This window comes from Solea senegalensis, linkage group LG10, assembly GCF_019176455.1.
Source record: "Solea senegalensis isolate Sse05_10M linkage group LG10, IFAPA_SoseM_1, whole genome shotgun sequence".
NCBI classification, from domain to species: domain Eukaryota; kingdom Metazoa; phylum Chordata; class Actinopteri; order Pleuronectiformes; family Soleidae; genus Solea; species Solea senegalensis.
The window spans coordinates 16,408,167-16,424,220 of NC_058030.1; the positions used below are offsets into that span (position 1 = coordinate 16,408,167).

General features: G+C 40.8%; 3 protein-coding genes across 3 annotated transcripts; 2 read left to right on the forward strand and 1 right to left on the reverse strand.

Annotated features, from left to right (window-relative positions):
- The first annotated feature begins 536 nt into the window (after positions 1-536).
- Positions 537-3,393, forward strand: bscl2 (BSCL2 lipid droplet biogenesis associated, seipin). Its single transcript, XM_044035206.1, has one exon. The coding sequence runs from the start codon at positions 809-811 to the stop codon at positions 2,066-2,068; it is 1,260 nt and encodes a 419-aa protein (XP_043891141.1). The 5' UTR covers positions 537-808; the 3' UTR covers positions 2,069-3,393.
- A 722-nt stretch (positions 3,394-4,115) lies between these two features.
- lrrc10 (leucine rich repeat containing 10) lies at positions 4,116-6,135 on the reverse strand. Its single transcript, XM_044036621.1, has 2 exons — positions 5,966-6,135; positions 4,116-5,820 (listed from the first exon to the last, which is right to left on the reverse strand). The coding sequence occupies exon 2, from the start codon at positions 5,671-5,673 to the stop codon at positions 4,834-4,836; it is 840 nt and encodes a 279-aa protein (XP_043892556.1). The 5' UTR covers positions 5,674-5,820; positions 5,966-6,135; the 3' UTR covers positions 4,116-4,833.
- Positions 6,136-7,642: 1,507 nt separating this feature from the next.
- On the forward strand, positions 7,643-14,934 carry cnot2 (CCR4-NOT transcription complex, subunit 2). Its single transcript, XM_044035697.1, has 15 exons — positions 7,643-7,728; positions 8,804-8,932; positions 9,031-9,103; positions 9,266-9,413; positions 11,034-11,216; positions 11,312-11,391; positions 11,691-11,816; positions 12,001-12,125; positions 12,221-12,338; positions 12,681-12,837; positions 13,349-13,410; positions 13,651-13,700; positions 13,797-13,897; positions 14,128-14,272; positions 14,372-14,934. Exons 2-15 carry the CDS (start codon positions 8,816-8,818, stop codon positions 14,456-14,458), a joined length of 1,572 nt encoding a protein of 523 aa, XP_043891632.1. The 5' UTR covers positions 7,643-7,728; positions 8,804-8,815; the 3' UTR covers positions 14,459-14,934.
- Positions 14,935-16,054: the final 1,120 nt, after the last annotated feature.

Sequence of the window (16,054 nt, forward strand, 5' to 3'; positions counted from 1 at the left end):
CAGCCATCAACATTTTCTGTTCAAAGTCTTTCAAAGTCTTTTCAAGTTCATTCCACCTAGCTATGCCACCTAGCTATAAAATGAAGAGACGGACAAATGAGCAAAACAACTATTACAGAGACAACCCAAGAAAAAACAGTCAGAAATCAGCTCTATAATGTGGAGAAAAGTATTCAGAAAGTGTCAAAATAAGTGGGTCAAGGAAGCAAGGGACATATTTTCATATTGTTTAGTGAACGAAGATAACAAATCAATACAACACTCAGAATAATCTGAAAATATCTAACAGATCTACTATGTGAGCACTACACATTTGGGGAAATTGAACACATGTGATAATTCTATGTCAGAAAATATCATAGACAAATTATATGAAGTGGAAGCAGAGCTGGGGACGTTTGGGGTGTGGGTATGAATACTGAATGAATTCATGTGCAGGCCATAATGTCTCATCCACTTTAATAAAAAGAAGTCCAATAGGTGGCGGTAATGCTCCTTTAAGCTTGTAGGCAACCGGCATTAAGCCCAGCAGAAGAAGAAGAAGGACCGTGGTCATGGCGTCTTGTTTATGTTAAGCTGTGTTCGGATGACAGCTGATTTTTTAACGACATTATAAACAGTCATCACGTTAACAAACTCATTATCCAGGCGTAAGAGGTCAGTTTTGTTTATATCTATGTTTTTTGGTGTATCTTTCCCTCCAGTGAATAAGAGCGAGGACCAGCGCAGCGATTTAAACAGTGGGAGTCTTTAACGGACGAGTCATGGAAGATAAACGATTAGCTACACGGAGAGGAGCGACCCACTGATGTATGAATGTGAGGAGCGTCCACAGATGCAGCAGTCTGCTGGACGCCAAGGAGGGACAAGGACCACAACCAGGAACAGAGGAAGCCCAGACTCTTCCGGATCACACCCGATGAGAGCTGCGATGGGGTCCTTCCTACCCTGGCTGCACGATGTGGCAGCTGTGACTCTTCTAAAAGCCCGGCGGACTTTATTTCAGGCTGCCATCCTGTTTTGTGTCCTGGGTCTGCTGCTCTGGGTGTCCATATTTCTCTATGGAAGCTTCTACTATTCCTATATGCCCACTGTGAGCTTCTCCACCCCGGTTCACTTTTACTACACCTCAGATTGTGATACCTCAGAGCCGGGGCTCTGTTCATTCCCCAAGGCCAACATCTCCTTCATGAAGAACGAGAGGGACCAGGTTATGGCTTATGACCAACCTTATCGTGTATCTTTGGAGTTGGAGATGCCAGAGTCACCGGTGAATGAGCATTTGGGCATGTTCATGGTCAGGATGTCTTCCTATACTAAGGGTGGGAGGATAGTCTCAACAGTGGGAAGATCTACTATGCTGCACTATCGCTCCAGCCTCCTGCAGACCGTCAGTACTTTAGTTTTCTCTCCTCTGCTCCTTACTGGGATTGCTGAGCAGAAGCAGCTCATTGAGGTCGAGCTCTTCTCAGACTACAAGACAAATGCGAATCAACCCACTATTGGCGCGGTCATCGAGATCCAGTCCAAACGAGTGCAGATCTACTCATCCCAGCTGCGCATCCATGCATACTTCACCGGTATCCGTTACCTTCTGTACAACTTCCCCCTGACATCTGCAGTGATCGGCGTCGCCACCAACTTTGCCTTTCTCAGTGTCATTGTGCTGTTCAGCTACTTGCAGTTCATATGGGGTGGTCTCTGGCCTCCAGACCAAGTAAGAGTGAGGGTTGTGATGGGAGACAACACCCGCATACAGCAGAGGAGACAGGAGGCTCGCAAACGCATGGAGAGGGAGAACTCACAAATGGAACTTGCCTCTCCCAAAGTGATTGGTTCTGTGAATGAAGCATCTGATTTCCAGGGAAATGACACAAGGGCCGAGGAGTTGTCAAAGACATCCTCAGTTATCCCAGATGCCTCCCAGGCTGATGTGCCCAATACTAAGAAGGAAGAGTCTCATGACTTGAAGGAGCCCGATGAGAAAGACGACTCGAGTGGATGCCCTCAGCCCCCTGAGGGAGGAACGATACTCCGTCAGAGACCTGGACCCTGGATGAGCCTGTGAGCGATGCCACTGCACACAGTTAATGTTATCTATTGTAGCCATATGACCTGCAATGTCCCATCACTCTTTTTTGGCAGATACCACTGACAAAGTTAAGGGAACCCAGTGTTTATTATTACTTTTATTGTTTTAGTGACAAAACTTCAGTGTACTGTCTTGTCAGGATAAGTTTACCTTATTCAATATTGTTGACCTCCTATTGTCTGCTGAGTGGGTACATTTTCCAAAAGAGACCAGCACTGTTACAGGTGTATGTTTGTGCCATGTGTGTTTTAGTTGTAGCCACAACAGGAGCTGCTGCATTCCAACAGTATTGTCAGCACCAATCTGGTGCTGATAATACGTAAACAAATAACGTAAACTTGCTTAATTTGCATGAAAATTTAATCATAATTATGGTCTGGCTCTCAATCTGCATTTTGTGTCAACACGTATATATTTTAAATTAGGAAAATGCATAAACTAAATATTGCGATTGTGTCAGCCAAACTGATAAGTCGGTCTACCTCTAATCCTGATAACCCACTCATAAAAATAAAAGTACAATAAGTCTGTTAAGTATTATTTAAAAATTGCAACTTTTTATTGGATGTAGCTTCTTTGCAATGGAAACAAAGTGTTATTGTTTATCTGGATTGTAAACGTCCAGAACTCCACACCCCTTTAGGACATGTACTGTACATGTGGCATCATCTTCTCAAAGCAATTTGATTTGGAAAATTTGCTCCCAAAAGTTTCTTTTTATTGAATAACTTGCCAGAGTGTGCTGATGCTCCAGCTGGAGGGATTTGTTATACCTTCCGTCTTACAAATAGAGATTTGTTGTGTCTTTGTGTGATGTCTGAGTTCACTGCCATGACATACACATGACCCACATAATGATGGTTTTCATTCCGTTTCTTTGAATTCCGGATGTGTTACAGTAGAATTTTCACTGTTCAATGTTGTCAAAATGTTTTTCATCACGTCAAAGAACTAACAGTATTTTAGATCTTTATTTAACGTGGGGGAATCTATATTAGATGAAGGATTCATGAACTGTTCATGTATGATTTTGTAGCAAAGATATAAATATAAAGCACTGTTGAGTGTTCTTCTTGGTTTCTGTCTTTCGGGATGCTCCGCTTGATACCTGCTGAAGTTACATAAGTCAGTTTTATTTATGCACTGATACTAAATTAAACAAATAAATAATATTCACCTGTGTTGTTGTGTTGTCTTGGTGGTGAGATTATGGTCATTGTTTTTGGCAAAGTCTGAGATCCAGAGCATAATAAATCTGGTTACCCTGCTCTCTTCATCATTATTAAAACAGTTCAGTCTTTCTTTCTTTCTTTTTTTTAAATCAGACCAGAGAATCTTGTTTGTGTTGTCTGAGAGTCAGAGCGACATCAGGTGCTTGGTCAGCTCTCTTATCAAGGCTTTTCCCCCACAACTGCTCAGTGTGGTCAGGCAGCCAGCCCCAGTAAAAGTTGTGGTTGTGCAACACTATGGAATCACTGTGCCCACTCATCATGCCATGCTGATAATAAAGGATTGACTATTCCTAACGACAATAATGACAATCATAATAGTTGAGTAGTAGAATCAGATCTGGACCCTGGACTAACAGCTGTGTGGATTTTTAACTGTGTCATGAGCATGGCAACCTTACCACTAGAAGGTACATACATATATATATATATATATATATATATATATATATATACACACACTATATATGTATACATATATATATATATAGCTACAAATTAATTTAGATGTTAGTTAATGTGATGTAAGGAACTAAAATGAAAGAGTTTGTCTTTGACATACATTATTTGTGAATAATAACACTGAACTTCTGAACCTGGGGAATTATAGCAAAATACTTTTGTCTTTAGAGGGGTGAATGATATTAGTTAAAAAATATATTAGTTCAGTGTGTGCATGCAAGAAACAATTACATTTCCAGTATGCAACCTGTTTAAATCTTTTTAACATTTTCAAATGCTTTTGCAATATGATATACAGTGCATAGACATTGAGTCTTCTTAGTACACAGCAGTATTTGAAAGCAACATTTATTTTCTGTTTCAAACCAGAATTGTATGGCAATGATATTAAGACCCAATACCAGCCTTAATTCAAAGCCATGGCCCCAATCTGTCAGATGAATTATGCATTGGTCTGGATAAGGAGTGCACTAATTGACTTAAACCATCCATCACTTGTATTAAAAAGCACACATTTAGCCTGAGCAGGTACAGATATTATCTTACACTCTGCTTGAACAAAGAAATGCTCCTTTTCTGTTGATTTAAATGATTAAATTGTGCTTCTGAATCAGGTTTTTCTGGAACTGAGCAAATCCATTAATGACCCACCCAACAACTCCCTGCAGCATTCACTATGGATGCTGTTCTGTAATACTCTGCAAACACACCAGTACATGGATATGTGGTTCACTACTCCCTTACTACACGTACATATGATTGTCTTGCACAGTTAGATAAAATAGCAAAATAAGAAACTGATGTGTTTTTTTTGTGAAGATTGAGAGCAATGTAACCGCACATATTTAACATATTTTAATTTCAAGAATCAAATATCCTTTCACACAGGCAACACACAGGACTGTTTATTACTTAACATCTCTTATCAAAGCTCATGTGACTGGTTTTACCAAATATGGAACTAAAACCATCAGCTTGATGTACAACACACTCATCGCCTTTAAGTGCTCCACTTGAATGCCATCCTTTGCTGGCCACCACAGCTGAAGGTCATGCTTCTTGACCCTGAATGTCGTTCTTCTCCTCGGGCTGTACCTCCATGCCCTCGGCCGTAGTCTCACTGACGGCTTTTGACCCGTCCTCTTCCGGCTCGTCATTGGCACAATCTGCCCAGCGTCCCACTCTTCTTACTCCCTCCCCTACAACAGGGGCGTTAATGCAGGGGTTGTGGTCATATATGACAAGTTTCAAGCCTTGCAAGTGAGACAGACCTGGGAAGTAACGTATTTTGTTACGATCCACATCAATAACGGCGAGAAAATGCATTTCCAGCAACACTGGTGGGAATTCTGCCAGCTGGTTCCCAGCAAGCCAGATGCTTCTGAGCTCTTCCAGTTGTCCTAGTTCATTTGGTAAACTCCGTATCTGGTTATATCCAAGGTGCAGTGTCTTGAGATTAGAGAGCTCGCACACCACTTCGGGAAAAGCAGTGAAGCAATTAGTCTCTAGCCAGAGAGTATTAAGTTCCTTGAGCTCACTCAGTTCATTGGGGAGTTGGTAAAGCTTGTTGTTGCCTAGGTAAAGGATGTTGAGCTGTGGCAATCTGCAGACAGCTGCAGGGAGCTCCTCGAAGCAGTTAAAGTCAAGGGCCAGCAGCTGCAACTTCCTTAACCCCTGGAGCTCAGCAGGTAAGGTGCTGAGGTTGTTATCACTCAGATAAAGCTTCACCAGTTCATCAAAGACACAGGCAGCAACAGGCAGCCGACGCAACTGACGGCTGCTCAGGTCCAGGGTCCGATCAAGAGGCATTTCCTTAAGGTCCCCCACTAAGAAGCGCTGACAACGCTCGGAGGGTATAAATGCAATGACACCTCGCATGGCATTCCCCATCTTCTTAACTGTGTCTCACTCACTTTTGGTCCTTCACATCAGTATAATGCCATCCAAGGGTTGCACTCACCCAAGCTGTTTGCATCTTCAGGCAGATTTAATGGCATCCCATTAATGCTCCTCCACCACCGCTCTCAAGTTATTGATCTGAAAAATATGCCAAAACAAATACACTCAATGTAGAATGTATTTATATATTATATGATTTATTTCTGAAAAAAGATAATCAAAAAGGAAACAGAAAACATAATAAGAATAAAGATGATCATAACATAAATTAAAAAGCACCTACTTTGCAGTGTTTTTCTGCGATGTCCATGACTCTTCACAGAAACCCATTTGTTTATTCAACTTAATGGACTGAAAACCAATCGTATTCCCTGGGCAGATATTCCCCAATGCTATCCTCTCACCATCTCTCAGTGGCTCTGAGCTTTGCCCTGACTTTCATAGTGATAGCAACCACAGGCTGCTCTCTCCTCCCCATTTGTGCCTAATGACTCCCCCCCCACCCTTCTCCAGGATGACAGAGGTGGTGGCAAAGAGGCGGGGAGGAGCAGGATGCCATGGATAAGCATAAGAAGTGCTTTGTGATAAAAGAGCTGAAAAGGTCATTTACATTCTGTTTTAATCAGCCTGGATGCAGTCCTGGAAAAATATATAAAACATTATGTGTTTAGGTCTGTACAGTGCATAATCTTCTTGTTGTTCATAAACAGAAATTATGTCATATTATATCTTAAAATGGGCTCTGTCAATCAATACTATCAGACCCGACTGAGGGAATGTTTGTGTGTTTACACCTGTAACCTGGGGAAAGAAGCATTTATCTCATCAGAGTTCGGAGTATTTTTTGTGCAGTAGAATTCACTCCTGAAACGTATAGTGGATGCTTCTTTGTTTCATTAGCACAACTATATCCAGCATGCAGCAAGAGGCAGGTGATAGGAGATCTAAATACCCCATAGTGAGAAGAGTCATGTGGAGCTGATGGGCTTCACCATCATTCGACAGTGGCTTAAATTAGATGGGTATTTGGTAACATTTAAAAGTTACGCATCACAGCTTTAACTGTGGGGTCCAAAAGTAATCACCCTAAAAATCCTTATAATCTAAGCTTTAGTTTATTTTATCTCAAGTAAAATGTACTGTAGTTTTCAAAGCCTTCCTTTCTCAAGGGAGTCCCAGTCCTGAACTAATAGACAATCACAGGTCACCTTGCCAACCAAAGGGCCGATTTGACAATGTTGCATTGCACTTGTTCAAAGGAATTTCATTTTTCTTATCACTGGGGGCAATGGTTGGCCCTCATCTGTTTTCAATCACCGACACATAGTTTTTAGCACTTGTCCTCCTTATCCATCGACTGCACTGGCACCTCAAACAGCCAGTAACACAAAGCCTGCACTGAGAACAGACAAAGAAATATGTAAGTGCTAAAATAGACGCTGCTCGCTCCTGCTCACAGCAAGAAAAGCTCAAGTATATTTGACCACCTTTCAAGTCTGGCTTTTTATTTAATTTCCCTTTTAGTCTGTTTTACTCTTGGACATTTTACACAGTGTTTTTTGCCCCTATTTATTTATTTTATCATTTATCTCATTTTTATTTCTTTGAGTAATTAATTTTTTATTCTAACTCTTCACTCTTATGATTATTATTATTATTGTTGGTATTTATTCAGTAGTCTGGCCTTTCCATGCATGCATTTAATATGTTTGTGTGCATTACTGATATGTTTCTGTGTGTCCATGAAAAGTGCAATACAACGTTTGATTAATTAATTAATTGATGACTTGATTAGTTGATTAATTGATTGACTTACATGCATAATATCAAATCATAGTATTTTTTTGTTTTTGTTTTTGTTTTTATTTATTGCTGTGTGTTGTTGTTGTCTCTGCACGCTGCTCACACATTTTGGAGAGTGAACTGGGTTTTGTGTACGGAAGTGGTCAGCAGGTTGTAAGGTCAGAGAGCAAAGGCTATCCCTCTTTCGATTCAGAATACACACAGCCATCTTGGATGTAAAGAAAGAAAAGGGAATTTGATGCGGTGAGTGTGTTTAACTTTATTTTTCGTCGTGTTAAATGGGCTTAAAACAATTGTAAGTCTTCCGCGCGAGATCTTTACCACACCGTTTCTTCTGGTTTCGATACGGGGCTGGTTGTTAGCCATTAGCTCCGGCAGAGTGCTACTACTGCTACAACTGCTACTGCTGCTGCTGCTGCATACGGAGCGTAAACTAAGCCGAGAAAACGGAGAGCTGACTGTGGCTATATGAAGGCAGACTGGGGCCGTGGTCCGCCTGTTACTGACAGCTGCTTTGTAGCCCACTCAGGCTGTTTTAGAGCTCAAATGTTACAGTATGTTGATCTTATTTGGGAAGTCTTCCTCGTCTAGCTAGCTAAGCTAACACTGTGATTACAGGTAGTCTGCTAATGGTAGCTAGGTTTAGCTAACTAGCCTGTTAGCTCCTCTTTCTAACACTGTCATATTTGAAAAGTGTTCTATGGTGAACTGATTAAAACGTACACTAGAGTAAGTAAATTACCGATTAGCGCTGCTGTCATATGTGTTACTAGTTGCACTTAAAACAATAAAGTAATAGTTGATTTTGTTGTTGAAGTTCAGTATTCATCTTCTAGTTGAGGACATAGTTCTCTGCACTTTTCTTTGCACAATTGTGATAGCAAAAATGTCAGTAAAATACAAATACATGAGAATTATACGTTTTATTTTATTTACAACTGGGCTGCATCAACAAATTGATTATCACTGAATAATTTAGTAATTTGTTGATCCTCAACATTTGACGACAATTTTATTTTGAGATTTGGGAAAATCTGATTAACCATTGTCCATCTGAATTAAAGATGCACTTGTAGAAAATATTATACTGTGTATAGGAGTGAACTTAACTCTGGGTTGATAGATTGTCAATGAGGTGTTGACAAAAATCAAATCAGAATGGATGGATGGATGGATGGAAGGCAACTCACTGAAATATTTTCAAGGTGGTTTCACGTATGAGGCTATAATACACTGAAAATACTTAATCAATAATTATTAACATATTTCCTGACTTATTTCTCCATACATCTTCTATGTTCTCCCTCTCTCTCTTCAGGTGACAAAAGGCATGTTTGGTGCTAGAAAGAAATTTGTTGAGTTCGTCGAGGTAGTCGATAATGACTTCACAGATGAAGGCATGTACTATAATCAGCCGTCGATGTTCCCACATCGGTCGGACAAAGATGTGAGTCATTACCCCATATCTAAATATTTTCTAATTTCTCTACACCAGGAGAGCAGTTTTCTCATCATCTCCGTCTGTCCTTTTCTTGTTTTCTTCAGATGCTCTCCTCTCCCTCACCATCATCGTCAGGTCAGCTGTCGCAGTTTGGTGCGAGTTTGTATGGTCCACAAAGTGAGTGTGTATTTTTCATGTGGCGGATTATGGCAGTTTTTAAATGTAGTGTATAATGTAATACATATCTAAGAGGAAATCCAATAGTTAACAGAAGAATATATTTTGTTTGGCTGACAGTGTACGCTTATATTCATGCCCTTCTGCTGTGTCTGTGTGCAGGTACACTGGGCTTCTCTGTCAGGGGCATGGGGAACAGTACGCCTCAGTTAAACCGAAATCTAACACAAGGCACACAGCTACCAAGTCATATCACTCCCACGACAGGAGTCCCCACCATGTCTCTTCACACCCCTCCTTCACCAAGCAGGTATGGCGATGTTATTTTGTTTGCGAGTCTGACAAAGCCTAAACTGATCTGTTTTAACAAAGAGAATAATGGGGCTATGCTATATGACACTATACCTATATACAGTACCAGTCAAATGTTTCGACATGCCTTCTCATCCAATGTTTTTTTTTTATTATTATTACTTTCTAGATTGTAGATTAGTAATAAATCAGAGCTATGTAAGAACACATGGAAATATTTCTTTCTTTCTGATATTTCCTCTGTCCTATTAATGAAGATCTCACCGAGAATGGTTGACAGGTGTGTCTTGTCAAGAGTTAATTTGTGAAATTTCCTGTGTTTTTAATATGTTTGAGACCATCTGGTAGATTTGGTACAAAGTCCTGTACAATTAATAGCCCTGTTGAACCACTCAAGTAAAGAGAAACAACAGGCCATCACCTTGAAGGTCAGTCAATCCGCAAAATTTTAAGGACTTGAATATATCCTCAAGTGCAGTCGTGAAAACCATCAAACACTATGATGAAACTGGCTTTTATTAGGATTGTCCCTGGAAAGGAAGACAAAGAGTTAACTCTGCAGAGGATAAGTTCATTAGAGTTGTCAGCCTCAGAAATGAACAGCACCTCAGGTTAGAGCCCACGTAAATGCTTCACAGAGTTCAAGTAGCAGAGACATCTCAACATCAGCTGTTAATAGGAGACTGCACGGATCAGGTATTCATGGTTACATTTCTGCAAAGAAACCACTACTGAGGAAGAACAAGAAGAAGAAGAGAATTGATTGGGTCAAAAACTACAAAGAATCTGGTTTGTGCTGAGTGGGACCATCATGTTTTTCAACAAAGCAAAGACCCCAAACACACCTCCAGGCTATGTAAGGGCTATTTGACCAAGAAGGAGAGAGTGATGGTGTGCTGTGTCACCCGACCTGAACCCACTTGAGAGGGTTTGGGATGAGTCGGGCTGCAGAGTGAAAAACAAGTGCTCAACACCTCTGGGAGCTCCATTAAGACCATTGAAAAACAATTCCTCATCTCATGATCTGATTGAGGGAACGACAAGAGTGTGCAGCACTCCCAAACAAAAGGGTGAAGAATGTTGAAGAATCACTTATTTATTTACCACGTAGATCTATCTATAAGTGTTCCTTCATAGTTTAGATGTGTTTCATATTAATCTCACAAAAGCCTTTGAATGAGAAGGTGTGTCTGGTACTGTTTACATATTTTGGTGATAGAAAAATGTTGTTCCTTATTTCGCAAATCACTCTTTATAGATTTAGTTTTACATTGTTTGAATGACACATTGTTCTCCCACATATGGCCCAGATGCAGGGAGGGAATTTTGAATATGAGATGAACATACACAGAGGAAAGGGAATGTGTCACAGAGTGACGTAATTTTGAACATGAAATAGCCAAAATAAATCAAGGCACTGACTCCTGGGAGAGGAGCTAAGTCTGCTACATGGACGTGCTTTGCATATGGAAAGTGTAACTTGCACCAGCCTCCATAACAGTCTATTAACCCATTTAACATTTTCCCAAGAGTCAGTATGAAAAGAGTACAGTGTAGTCGAGTGAATAAAATAAACTCTGAGCAAAAAAGTAAATCAGACCTGATCATGTTTGAACAGGGGGACATTGCCGATCAACTCGAGGAACATGCTGAACCACTCTCAGGTAGGTCAAGGCATTGGGATGAGCAGCAGGACCAATAGTATGGGCAGCTCGGGGCTGGGCAGCCCCAACCGCAGCTCTCCCAGTATCATCTGTATGCCCAAACAGCAGCCAGCACGACAACCCTTCACCATAAACAGGTACATGGCTCTAATGCTTTGTTCTGTGTGTTTAAGAGCGTTAATGATTCGACACTGGCCTTACTGTTTCTGCTTTTGTTCTTTTCTCACTGCAGCATGTCAGGATTTGGTATGAACCGCAATCAGGCTTTTGGAATGAACAACTCACTATCAAGCAACATCTTCAATGGCACAGGTTAGACTGTTAAACTCGGGAGGGTTTATCTAGTTATCTTTATTTTTGGGGTTGATGTAAACATTGAAAAAATAAGCAGCAAAGTCAAAATATTCTCCTGTAAAAGTAGTTTTTATGAGTGCCACTTGTTGCACAATATTTAATTACACATTGTTGCACAATTTTATGATTCGGTTTGCATTTTATTGTCTGCACTTTGTGTGACCAAACTCATTTACTGAGCTCTTAAACTATTGTGCAGATTATTACGCAGATGAAATAAGACACTGCATATTATCTTAACCTTCCTCTCACTGCAGATGGGAGTGAAAACGTAACGGGACTGGATCTGTCAGACTTTCCTGCGTTAGCAGACAGGAGTCGAAGAGAAGGGACTGGAAATCCAACACCGGTGCTCAACCCACTGGCTGGAAGGGCTCCTTATGGTGAGCCATTAGACTGAATAAAGTGTCTTAATTAGTAGGTTTCCCTTGGCATAGGAATGGCTCTCATGCTTTTGGGTTCACAATCCAAATCAAAGCTGCCTTTCAGTGTACACCTGTGTTTTTTTTTTAGAAACAACAGATATATTGTTATACTTTCTACTACTTTGTGTTCTCCATCATCCAGTTGGCATGGTGACAAAGCCATCGACTGAACAGACACAGGATTTCTCAATCCATAATGAGGACTTCCCCGCACTGCCTGGCCCGAACTATAAGGACCCCACGTTGAACAATGACGACAGCAAAACTGTAAGTGTGAGCGATTGATGACTTACACTCTGTACTGTCCTGTACTGTTCTGTTATATATAAATATATATGTTGTTCTATTTTGACACTGTTTAGAACTTGAACTCTACAAGCAAGAGCACATCCAATGCAGACGGGCCCAAGTTTCCCGGAGACAAGGCGGCCTCAGCACAGAACAACAACCTGAAGAAAGGGATCCAGGTGTTGCCCGATGGTGAGACCTCTCAGCCAATCGAATCTCTCCAATTCCTCTGAGACATCCCTTCTTAATCGCACAGCTTGGGTGAGGCAGTTGAGCTCTCTACCCTGCATTTGAGGTTAGATGATTATTGGATAGGCTTCATTGGGGAAACCAAAAGGATATGTTTACTATCATCATGTCTCCATTAGCTTGTCTCTAATGTAACCTGTAACAAAGAAATAATTGGTGTGGTCTCTGTTGCGTGCACTAAGTGTGGTTTATAAATATGGAGGTAATGTATTGACAATATTGACTGTAGATCAGAGCACAGTTCCGAGCTCTGTGTTGATCTCTGAGTGTATCCTGCTGCTGCAGGTCGGGTGACAAACATTCCCTCAGGAATGGTGACAGACCAATTTGGCATGATTGGTCTGCTGACGTTTATCCGGGCGGCAGAGACTGATCCTGGAATGGTCCATCTGGCACTTGGGAGTGACCTCACAACACTGGGACTCAACTTAAACTCACCAGAGTAAGACGCCACCTTTCTCTCATTTACAGTCACCGACTTCTCAGCGTTAAGCCTAGAATGTATACAAAAATGGACGTTGTCCTCTGGTTTGAAAAGTGAAGCCGCAAAAAAGAAATCCGTTTGAATGAGGAGTCTGCGGGAAAATGAGCCTCATCCTAAGCCTCTCACTTGATTTAGTAAATATAGTCAGTAAATATACTCCTGAAGAGGTAACATGATGTCAGTTTTGTAAATTATGGTGCCATGTAAAGGAGAATTTGGGATAAAGCACGACACATATGACAGGACACCAGTGTGATTGACAGCTGGAATCATCCAGTAGCAGTCTGGTTGCAGGTGACGTCTGTGAACGTCTAGGTTATGAAATGGTGCCGGTTATGCTGCGGTCAAAGTGGATCCATATTTTTTAATGTACAGTCTGTGGTAAACTCTGCGTTTGGTTTTTACTATGGTTTAAATGCAGACCAACTATTCAGCGTCAATAACTTACTGTAACTCTCTTCTCTGACAGAAACCTGTACCCTAAGTTTGCCTCTCCTTGGGCCTCATCACCGTGTCGACCACAGGACATTGGTAAGACATCTACATAAAGTTTGAGTAGAAAGTCTTTTCTAAATCTTTTTGCATTTACTCATTGTAATTGATCACTTCACGGTTCTGAGGAGTTCCCACGATTTAGGTCAGACTGCCAAAAACAGTTTTATGAAGAAAGACAGGAAGAGACATAGTGTCGCAATTAGTTGGAGCTTAAAATTAAGACTACATGTGTTGTGGACATGTACACTTATATCTCTGAGCCCTTTGCCTTTTCAGACTTCCACGTTCCCTCCGAGTATTTAACCAATATCCACATAAGGGACAAGGTAATTCTGAGCTCCCGAGCAGTGCAGTCTTCAATTTGTCCACAGAGTGTGGCCGTCAATCTGATTGTCCTCATTCTTTTGCTGCCTTGCTTCTAGTTGGCTGCAATCAAACTGGCTCGGTATGGTGAAGACCTGTTGTTCTACCTGTACTACATGAATGGTGGAGACTTGCTACAGCTATTGGCAGCTGTTGAGCTGTGAGTACTTCGCTTGAATTTAATGTCAATGGCTGCAGAAATATATAAATAAATCTGAGTCCAGACTCTTCTAGGTTACACTAGGACCATGTTTACAGGCATTTGAGGTTGATGATGAGTTTGTATGTATGTGAGAAACAGGCTGTCTGCGGCTGTCTGTCTGAGTGATATTTGATGATTGAGTTCAACGATTGTCACAGGTCCATCACTGGGTCTCTTCTGTCTTCTAGCTTTAACCGTGACTGGAGGTACCATAAAGAAGAGCGGGTTTGGATAACAAGGGCGCCTGGCATGGAGCCTACACTGAAGACCAACACCTATGAGAGGGGCACCTACTACTTTTTTGATTGTCTTAACTGGAGGAAAGTAGCCAAGGTGAGAGTTTGCCACCCTTCTTTCCACTTTCTACCAACCTTTTATTCTGAGGATAGGAGCTTTTCAAAATCCTGTTAAAATCATCTCTGAATCTCTAAGGAATTTCATCTGGAGTATGACAAGCTGGAAGAGAGGCCTCATGTGCCAACAACGTTCAACTACAACCCAGCCCAGCAGGCCTTCTAAGGCCAGTCCTAAGGCCGCAGCTGTTCCTGCACACAATGCTGTTGTCCAGGAGGAGGCGCTGTGGTTTACACAGCTTGGTTTTTATTCCTCAAGGATTTGGCTATTTGACTGCGGGGGTCATCGCCACCATCAAAACTGCCCTGCCTTTCCAAAATTACATGCTGCCCAACACACCAACACTTGTTCTGTTTTTATTCTTTATGTTCCTCCTGTTGTTTTTTTTGTCTTGTTTTGAGCAGGGTCTGTGTTACGTTTACGTCTTTGAATCTGAAGCCTGTTTTCTCCCAGAATGGAGGACTGACCTTGTGGCACAGGACAGTGACAGAACAAGGGTTATGCCTCACATTTCCAGCAAGTGTTACAAACAGGAAAAAAGTGGAGGAAGCAAAGTTAACCGTCAGACGCAAGTGAAAGGGTGAAAGAATCGCAATGTTTATTGTTGCACTATATTTAGTAATAAAAGAACACAAAATTTGTTTGTGCTTTTTTATGTGAACACTCCCTGATCATCTTTTTTCCCCTTCTCTGTTTTTGTTATGGATTTGGGGGTTCATTCAACTTTTCCACATGCGTCACTTTTAAGCTCACCTTTTTTTTCTTCCTTTTGAACCTCTGTATTTGTAACACCAAGCAATTTCCTGTCTCATACTTTGCCTCTCTGAGTTCCGCGTCACCTGGCGATGGACACAAATCTGGAAGACGCCAACGTGGACAAAAAACTCGCGGAGGCTCTAACAGCTACACAACATTGCTCCAGAGCAAACGAAACACTTTCCAGTCTTTGTTACAATTTTGTAATAAATGTGTAGATTTTTTTTGTTTCTTTGCATCACATAAATTAGTATATGTATGTACGAATTTGTATATATGATTGCTATATATATATATACATATATATGTGTATGTATATATGACATCTATTTTGAGAGAAATTTGACCTGCCTCGTTTTTATGAGGTGAGTATAGATGCAATATGTGGACGCAACAGGACATTTCTGGATCTGCTGGACAGGGTGTCTCATGGCACTGTGGGCACTTAACAAAATGATTCAAAACAAAGAAAAAAAATCATGTTATTCAAAGGAAAGGCCTGATTCTCACCACACAAAAAAAGTTGACAAGGAGATCATTCCCACATTTCAAGTCCAAAGCAAAAGAAGGGATGTGATTCAATTAAAGCTGTTTGAACAGCAGCATTTCATAGCAAAAGGAAAAAAGACAATTTGAGGAGAAAAAAAATTCAGACCAATCTTGTATTTTCTGAAGTGAAAAACTTCTTTGTATTAAAGCAGAAAAGGCTTTCCTGAACCACTGTGTGTGTGTGTTTTTTAAAATCTATCTTCCAACAAAATGTCTTGTAATCAAATTTACAAATAAAAGACGCTCACATATTCTATGTTTGAAACATTGTACAGTTTTAATGTTCAACACAGCAAACATTAAGCTTGTAATGTGTATTAAAGGATATTTTGCAACACCTTAACAGTACATACTTCTCATTGAGATATCTAATGAAAGTGCATTTATTAAGACTTAGGACTTTTGAAGCAAATTAATTCATGGAATGAAACTTTGACCAAACCATGGCCTGATTAT

Excerpts from the sequence above, each read along its gene's own strand:
- bscl2 (XM_044035206.1), top strand. The coding sequence starts at position 809 with ATGTATGAATGTGAGGAGCGTCCACAGATGCAGCAGTCTGCTGGACGC.
- lrrc10 (XM_044036621.1), bottom strand. The coding sequence starts at position 5,673 with ATGGGGAATGCCATGCGAGGTGTCATTGCATTTATACCCTCCGAGCGT.
- cnot2 (XM_044035697.1), top strand. The coding sequence starts at position 8,816 with ATGTTTGGTGCTAGAAAGAAATTTGTTGAGTTCGTCGAGGTAGTCGAT. Across the intron at positions 11,217-11,311 it reads CAACCCTTCACCATAAACAG|CATGTCAGGATTTGGTATGA; the intron begins GTACATGGCTCT and ends TTCTCACTGCAG. Across the intron at positions 13,898-14,127 it reads CTATTGGCAGCTGTTGAGCT|CTTTAACCGTGACTGGAGGT; the intron begins GTGAGTACTTCG and ends TCTGTCTTCTAG.